The 9,313-nt window shown below is 40.4% G+C and overlaps 1 protein-coding gene across 1 annotated transcript; it reads left to right on the top strand.

Annotated features, from left to right (window-relative positions):
- Window positions 1–742: 742 nt before the first annotated feature.
- Window positions 743–2,854, top strand: LOC125243337. Its single transcript, XM_048152922.1, has 5 exons — window positions 743–1,009; window positions 1,116–1,450; window positions 1,660–2,079; window positions 2,190–2,344; window positions 2,472–2,854. Exons 2-4 carry the CDS (start codon window positions 1,340–1,342, stop codon window positions 2,277–2,279), a joined length of 621 nt encoding a protein of 206 aa, XP_048008879.1. The 5' UTR covers window positions 743–1,009; window positions 1,116–1,339; the 3' UTR covers window positions 2,280–2,344; window positions 2,472–2,854.
- The last annotated feature ends 6,459 nt before the right edge of the window (window positions 2,855–9,313 follow it).

Raw genomic sequence — 9,313 nt, 5'->3', positions numbered from 1 at the left:
ATTTAGAGGCAAACAGACGCACAGTGCAAACTTCGGAGATGGTTACATCCACAAAGAAGACACCGACAAAGAGAAAGTGTGCCCGAACGACTTATTTCATTGGAGGCAACGAGATCTGCAAGAATACTTTTCTGTTTCTTATGGGGTGAGTTTCCATTAACATCAAAGTTTGTCGTTTTGTGTTCATTCTAAGAACACGTACACGTTTTCTCATGTGTCTATTGTTATTAGCTAGCTCAGGACTGTCGTTTTAATTGTAATCGTTCGCATCGTATCACTTGCCAAAAAGCCCCATTACTATAATGGGCTTTTAGATGGTAATGTTAGCATCTGCTATTAATTTGAATAATGCTTCAATTGCTTGAATTGACTGGTGTGAATGACTTAGCCCACGTAAACCTGCCAGTTAGCATTCTTGAATTGAATGTGATGCTAATCATTTTAGCTAGTGGTGGAGGAAGTGCTACATTCTTAACAAGGATTTTCTAACGTAATGGTAAATGTATCAGATTAAATTCCTACTTAAGTAAAAGTAAAAGTATCCGTAGCCGCAAAATGTGCGTTATAAGTCAAAAGTAAAAGTATTTATGAAGAGTTTAATGTACAGGATTTTTTTAAATCCTTTGACTCAATAATTTGACCTATAATTTGTACAATGCATTCTGATATAGGTGACAAGATGCCTGTTAGCATGATGTTAAACGTTTTTTCCTTGTTTTTTCTCCTTTTTTCAGCACTGGCAAAGACACCCTGGCTGATATAGTCAAACACTATGAGGAGAATGGCGCAAGACCACGTTTGAGGAAGAAGCACTCACTGCCACGTCCGCCAGCCAGGTTCATCAGGCCTGAGGATATCAACAGAGTTGTGGACTACTATGCAGAAGACAATGCCATCATGCTGCCTGGCCGACAGCCTGGGCATAAGGATTGGCATGTGAAGTTGCTGCCAACTCATGTGTCCAAGGCCTCAGTGTGGCGTCTCTACGTGAAGTCTGCTAAGGAGCTTGGTATGTGTAAACATTGATTTAGAATTGAGTGCTTATAATGTGAAATAATGTGAAGCACTATTAGCAATTACAATACAATTAACCATAAGCCATATCTGTTTTTCAGGTGAGCGTGCAGTTTGTAAAACCAGCTTCAAAGCACTGTGGGACTGACTTCTCCCACACATCAAAAGTTGCCGGCCACGCACAGATCTCTGCTGGCAGTGCCAAAGCAATAATGAGCAGCTGATACGAAGTGCAAACCTCCCAGATGACAGAAAGTCTGAAGCAGTAAAGAAGCAACAAGATCATCTTTCCCTTGTGCAGAAAGAGAGGGCTGTGTACAACGACATGACTGCTGCCTGCAAAAAGATTTGCTCTGGCTCTAACCTGTCTTTTGGACCGTCCCTACCAGCAAGCAAGAAGATTAGGATGCATTACAGTTTTGATTTTGCTCAGCAGGTAATACTTCACACACATTTACTTTACTTTATTAATGTCCCTTAAAGGGCGATTTGGTGCATGAGAATAAGCAGCCTGATAAATGCAGATAAATGATAAATGCAGAATAGCATCAATATAGTAATTTTTATCTTTATTAGACAGTTATGAATATACACAAATTTTATTTAATCTAATCCAAGTTCCCTCTCTCCCTCTGTCTCCAACAGTTACACTTTCCCTCAAACCCTCTCCAGCCAGGACCAATGTACTTCCTGACCCCACGGAAATGTGGCCTATTTGGTGTTTCCTGTGAAGGGCTGCAGAAACAGGTGAATTACCTGATTGATGAAGGCATGTCATCTACTAAGGGAAGCAATGAAGTCATCAGCTACATGCATCATTTCTTCGGCAACTTTGGAGTTGGAGAAACAGAGGTGGATCTTCATTGTGACAACTGTAGTGGGCAGAACAAGAACAACTTCATGCTCTGGTACCTTGCCTGGCGGGTTGGACACAAGCTTCACGATAAAATTGAAATCCACTTCCTTATTGCTGGCCACACCAAGTTTTCCCCTGACTGTGGCTTTGGACTCATCAAGCAAGCCTACATGAAGACAAGAGTCAACACTTTGGCAGACATCGCTGAGGTACTTTAACTTTACTTTGCTTTAATGACTTCAGTGCTGTTTTCTGTTCTGCTTCAATTAAACATTTAACTGAAGATTTTTTTTTCCTCTCTTCTCTTTTTTGTCATCAGGTTGTGGAAAACAGCTCTCCTGTGAGTCACCTCAATATCCCACAGCTTGTTGGAACGGCAGAGGGCAAAGTTTTAGTCCAGACCTTCTAATGGCAGCAGCATCTGACTCACCACTTCCGTAGACTCCCACAGATCAAGAGTTATCAGCACTTCAGGTACTTATATTGAAACTTTCACATTGTGTACATAAAATATAACATAGTAACAACATACACATGACAGTATTTTATGAGAAAATACTTTGCCATGTTTAAATTGTCGTATGTGCTTATTCTGTCACAGCTTTGATGCCAAGAGACCAGGTGTGGTGCTTGCAAAAACTCACTGTGATGCACAACCTGTCGAATATTAGCTACTGTGCGACGGAGCAGATCTGCCCTCTATCGACGGTCTTTCTGTCCTGGCCCCACCTGGACTGAACATTGACAGGCAGACCTATCTGTATGAAAAAATCAGGCCATTCTGTGCTGACGAGGCAAGATACATCACATGCCCAGCGCCAAGGGTCACAACACAGAAGAGACCGCGAATGTAATATCATTGGACTGTGTCACAAAGACCTTTGTCTTATGCTGCTATTACCAAGTAAAAGTGGTACTTTTGGTACATACTTGGATTCATACTCATGCCCTGGAAAGTTTTTGAAAATAAACATACATAGATACAGATCCTTGAAAGTGCTTGAATTTATTTTGTGCAAGAAGTTTTCTGGAAGAAATTCCATATTATTCTCTCCGGTCCAATAATGTGTTATTTCACCAACACTTCGTGGACTATGCTTGATTTACGTTAGTTACTTGCATTTACGCATTACGTTAAGTGTTTAAAACGTGAGTTACTTTGTGTTGTACGTTGCCATGATGTTCACGCGCGCACAAAACTACTACGGTACCTCAGCGTTTCACAGACACACTGTGAAATGACTGGTTACATGAGCCTAAGCTCTTTTCAATAAAATCCATGCAAAAGTTAATATCAGATCATTTTAGAATACAGTATAGGATGTACCGAATATTCTTTAGTTTTATGCAGAACAGAAATATGACAAATAGAATCAGACCTCTGTCATATGGCCAAAAATAAATGCAAAAAAAAAAGCTTTTTGCACAGTTGTGTTTGACACATGAAAACTGTAACAATGTATTTTACAAGGTAACACGATGTAACCTTGCTCTCACTTGAAATGTGTCCCCACATTAACAGGGGGGAGCTTTACAGGCGGTATGGCTTATCTAAATGAGATGTAAATGAGCCCTATTGTAACTCCCAGCAGGTGAGAACAGGCGAGAACTGCAACTTTAGAGGCGTTTTTCTCCCTATAGAGCTTTCTTAAGTGCCTACCTTCAAATGGCTACAACTTCTCCAAATATTATCAGATTTCCATGTGTTACACATCGTTGGAAAGCTTGGACACTACACTTTCAGAATCTGTGAATAACTCAAAATGCCCCAGAACCGACTTGTGTCCCTACTTTCCGTGACTGGTCACATATATATATATATATATATATATATATATATATATATATATATATATATATATATGTATACAGTGCTCAGCATAAATGAGTACACCCCCTTCGAAAAGTAACATTTTAAACAATATCTCAATGAACACAAAAACAATTTCCAAAATGTTGACAATACTAAGTTTAATATAACATCTGTTTAACTTATTCAGGGTGATGCAAAAATGAGTACACCCCACTGAAAGTCTCTGACTTACCATCAACCGCGTCGTGATGTGCCACAATGGTGGCAACATACACCTTAAGGGTGGAGGGAGACAGCCTTCGCTCCAACACTTCTTGCAGGAAGGAAAGCAAGTCCTGATCGAGCAAGTCTGGGGGTTCTCCTGGTGAGAAGAACACCACTCGATGAACAGGTTCCACTTCAGAGCATAGAGGTTCCTCATAGAAGGAGCTCTAGCAGAAGTGATGGTGTCTATAACCGACTGGGGTAGACCACCTAGAACCTCCTTGTCCCATCCAGGGACCAGACATGAAGTTTCCAGCGGTCCGGACACGGGTGCCATAGGGTAACACACATTTGCGAAGGTCCCGGGACTAGCTGTGTGCCAGTGCATCCATGCCGAGAGTACCCTCAGTCAGGGAGTAAAACAACTGGCAATGGGCTGTGTCCGGAGAGGCAAACAGACCTATCTATGTGGTCCCAAAACGCTGCCAAATCAACTGGACCACCTAGGGATGAAGTCTCCATTCTCCCGGAAGTGGAGGCTGCTGCTGCATGCCCATTGTACGTGGCTCCCCACCCAGTGGTGGAAGCATCTGTGGAGACCACAGCATGCCTGGACACTCGTTCCATTGGAACTCCAGCCTGCAGGAACAAAGGGTCCGACCACTGAGTGAGGGTACGACGGCAGCTCGGTGTGATGACCACACAGAATGTGCCACATTGCCATGGCCATCTCGGGACTCGGCCGTGAAGTCATAGCTGAAGCGGACTCATATAAAGCAATCCGAGCGGCGTGACTGTGGCTGCGGATGCCATATGCCCCAGGATCCTCTGAAATAATTTCAGTGGTGCCGCCGTCCTGCTCATAAGTGAACTCAGGCAGTTCAACACTGACTGGATGCACTCCTTGGTGAGGAGCGCTTTATGGCTGACTGAGTCCAGTTCCATACCAAGATAAGAGATCCTCTGCCCAGGGTCCAGTTTGCTCTTGTCCCAGTTGACCCGAAGACCCAACCGGCTGAGGTGAGCTAACGCCAGATCCCTGTGTTCGCACAGTTGATCTCACGAGTGAGCCAGAATGAGGCAGTCATCGAGATAACTGAGAATGCGAACACCCTGTTCCCTGAGGGGAACAATGGCTGCCTCCATGACCTTGGTAAAGACGTGGGGCGACAGGGCCAGCCCGAAGGGTAGAACTTTGTACTGATATGTCTGACCCTCTAATGCAAACTGTAGTCTGTGTCGAGGCAGAATAGAGACATGAAAGTACACATCCTTCAGGTCGATCGCTGCAAATCAATCTTGGGAACGGATGCATTCGAAAATGCATTTCTGCTTTAGCATCTTGAACGGCAGCCTGTGAAGGGACCGATTCAGGACTAGCAGATTCAAGATTCAAGGCCGTAACCCGCTGCCTTTCATGGGTACAATGAAGTAGGGGCTGTAAAACCCTGACTTCATATTGGCTAGAGGGACCGGCTCTATCGCGTCCTTCACCAGGAGGACAGCAATCTCCACCCGAAGTACAGTGGCATCATTCACAGAAACACGAGTGTAGTGAACACCCCTGAACACTGGAAGACGCTGGGTGAACTGAATCGCATAGCCGAGTCTGATTGTGCGGATGAGCCAGCGGGATGGGCTGGGAAGCATTAACCAAGTTTCCAGACTCTGAGCCAGCGGGACCAACGACACCACAGACGTACCCGGCATGGGGCAGCGAGGCGGAGCAGGGGGACCTGACTCGGACGGCAGTGAGGCCCGATGTTGGGTCAGACTCCATGAGGTGACCAGTTGTGTGGGAGATGGCACCAAAACATAAACAATGCTTACATTCAATATCTTATATCTTACATTTTCTTATCAAATAATCAAACACATTTCAGAATTATTGCAGTATTATGTTATAGAAGACATACAGTATACCATACAGCAGGGGTTCCCAAACTTTTCAGCCCACGACCCCCAAAATAACGATGCCAGTGACTCGCGACCCCCACTATCCTCGGAGGTGGTTAACGAGTTGTGCACAAAGGCGAACACGCACTAACGCATGTTTCACACATACTCTGTTTGCAGTGCGCATTTTTTTCTGTGCCCATATTAACGGATTTCACACTGCACGCGGATGCGGTCCGGCAGTGCGTTCCAGGAGCGGTGCGTCTGCAGCAGTGCAGCGATCATTTACGCGCCGAGTCTATTTTTGCTGTGCTGCACAGCGCTGAATTAAAACGACAGCGCACTGTTCGCATTAAAATAAACATGTATTGACGCGAAAAAACTAGTAATTTCATCATAGATTCATATAGTTCAAAGTCTCTGTTACACAGTTTAAACACGGCTGCCTCGGGTAAAGCAAGGAAAATAACACCTTACCAGGCATTTAGGTGAACAAGGAGACATAAACAATAGCACTCGCCTCTGAAGGTGGAAAAACAGTTCTTTATGACCTGAGGGATTTATTGTAAAAAGATTTAAAAGGAAAGAAAAGACGAGAGTCGCCTGTTTTTGTCTATTTTAAGTGTTTTTTTTTTTTTTAAAAAACGTTTTTGATTTTAACATAAAGCTTACGTTTAAATGTTTTGCCACTTGCGTGAGCAATATATAAATCTAAAGTATTACTTCAGATAAATATAAAGTAATGAAATGAATAAAACGTTTAAATATAGTGCGTTTAAACGTGACATCTATGAAATATAGTGTAGGCCTATACAAAGAGAATCGCTGTGCTGACAAGCCATATTCAGTAACAACTTTTGGATTTGAAATAAAAATAAGTAAATGTTGTGTTTGTGATACACAGCCATGGATCAGTTGCGCACTGCAAACGCGGCACATGTGAAGCGTGTGCTTCTCCGCTCTCCTCCGCTGCCTCCCTGCGTTTTCTTTTTTGATCGATATTAACCAACGTTTCATTTTGACAAAAAATAATATATCCAAAGCTTAAAGCCTAAAGAATTACGTGCACATGTCTTAATGTTTAACATGTTGCAGTAAACTGACCTGCTGCAGCTGATGCTGTTGCTACTATGTCATTAATCTGTCGTAATCACCTCAGGAGTCACGGCCAAGCGAAAGGAAAATCGAAAGGTTGATGGCTTTTTTTTATTTGCATGGTTTTTGTTTTTAATTTAACTACTATTTTTAGTATTTTGTGACAATTATTGATAGAATATACTATTTCTAATCGTTTAATTATTTTTTATTTTATTATTATTATTATTATTATTTTATTTTTTTTTTTGATTTCTGGAAATCATCTCGCGACCCCTTCCTCACTGTCTCGCGACCCACCGGGGGTCGCGACCCCGACTTTGGGAACCATTGCCATACAGTACATCAAAGTTTGGAAACATTTTAATTTTTTAATGTTTTTGAACAAAGTAAATACAATTTAAAATAATTGTTTTATATTTTAATAAATTTAAATAAATTTTAAATGAAAAAAATAATTAAATTTAAGAAATTAAAAATGTATTTATTCCTGTGCTGGCAAAGCTGAATTTTCAGCATCCTTACTTAAGACTTCATGGTCATATGATCCTTCAGGAATTATTCTAATATGCCAATTTGCTGCTCAAGAAACAATTATTTTATATTATTATCATTATTATTATTATTATTATTATTATTATCATCATCAATTTTGAAATAAGATCAGTTTGTGGTAAGATCAAAAAAGAAAGAGATTAATACATTTATTCATCAAGGATGCATTAAATTGATGTCAGTGAAGACATTTATAATGTTAAAAAAGATTTCTGTTTGATAAATGCTTTAATAAATGTAATAAATAAATGTAATAAATGCAAATAAATGATGTTCAATGAACTTTCTATACATCAGTGTTACAGCAATGACTCTGGTCTCCAGCATGATAGACAGACTCTCAATCCTTGAGCCACTGAAGGATGGTGAAATGAGTAGTAAGACACACTTAGGAGAAGCTGAAATGCAGAATTTTATTTTAATAAAAGCTCAAGCAACAAAAATTCACAGCTGAAGCAAAAACAGCAACATACAGTTCTCAAATAACAACAACAACAAAAACAGTCCAAAAAGGGCAGTTCACAAAAAATTCCAAAAATCCAAATATTTTAGAGGAAAAAATAAAAAAGGTCTCCGAGCTTGGAATGTGGCCCAAACCCAGAGTACTCCCCTGTATCTCTGGTTAGGATAGTAGGCGAGTGTGAGGAGACAGGGTGGTGGAGGGATATATATTTATAGGCCTCGTCTTATGCTGATTGGGTAGATCATTTGAACCTGCTCCTCCTGAACTTTGTTAATAAAACATAATTTTTATTATTAAATAATTCACACTTACAAATGCTTAGATAGAGTAAAAGAGCAGTAACTAAAATACTCCCCAAAGAAGCCAATGAACTTGGGAGACCAGCTGGGAAATTATTAACTAATCCCCCAAAAATGTGTGCAACGAAGTAGCAAAATGGTGTTTGTGGGGAGGAGCTTGGTCACTTAACCGGGAGGGTTCATTTAGCATCTGAATCTCAACATAACAGTTTGTTTTAATCAGTTGTCTGTTTATGGGCCGTTACATCACTTACCGATTTCTCTTCATTCTAAATCAGATATAGAGAAAGTGGTAATGATAAGATTACATTTATTTGAATGAATTAGTGAGATTGTAAGGGGCTACATGTGTACCTTTTAACAATAGCAAGTATGGGTGGCATTGTTAACCCTTAAATGCATACCTAGGGTCTTTACTGACCATGGATGTCAGTCACTACCCTCCTCATTATTTTTTTAAAATTAGACATAAACCTTCTTAGTATTCCTCATTCAATTAATTATAAACAATATAACAAGAAAAAAAATATAAAAGAATGCCTGTTTTCCCATTCAATTTTGTAAAAATTGTATAGGTGGCTAACATGTGTATCAGCGTATGTATATTTTTTCTGCACAACAATTGAATATTTGATCATGGAATAAGTGCAATTCACCTTTATTCCACAAGGTGGCAATGTCCGATACACAATGATGAAGTGACGTTTCATTCAGACAGAAAACAAAAGAATAGGAAGTATCATCAGCAAAATTTAAAATAGCTCAGTGATTTACTGCAGAGCAAGAATGGAACGCAATCAAATATGAGTGTCACTGTCACTTGATGATGGATCTGGTGGGGCTGTCAGCGTTCAAAATAATGATTGTGAAGATGTTGAAAATGATAGTTTTGAGAATATGTTTGAGATCGAAAATCTATCATTTGCTATCAATTGTACTGGTAAATTAGCTCTGATGATGACAGTGATGATGGCATAAAACATCTGCTCAAACTGATTCCTTCCAAGCTCCAAAAGATAACAAAATATGCTTTATTTTATTCTTCTGCAATTGTCACCCTAATATAAAGGAGAGTTTTATATTATCGCGAGAGTAGAGATCCACCCGTGTATGATATA

The sequence above is a fragment of the Megalobrama amblycephala genome, linkage group LG13 (genome assembly GCF_018812025.1).
Source record: "Megalobrama amblycephala isolate DHTTF-2021 linkage group LG13, ASM1881202v1, whole genome shotgun sequence".
Classification (NCBI taxonomy): domain Eukaryota; kingdom Metazoa; phylum Chordata; class Actinopteri; order Cypriniformes; family Xenocyprididae; genus Megalobrama; species Megalobrama amblycephala.
Note: the sequence above shows the minus strand (reverse complement) of the source record. Positions and strands in the feature narration are given on the sequence as shown.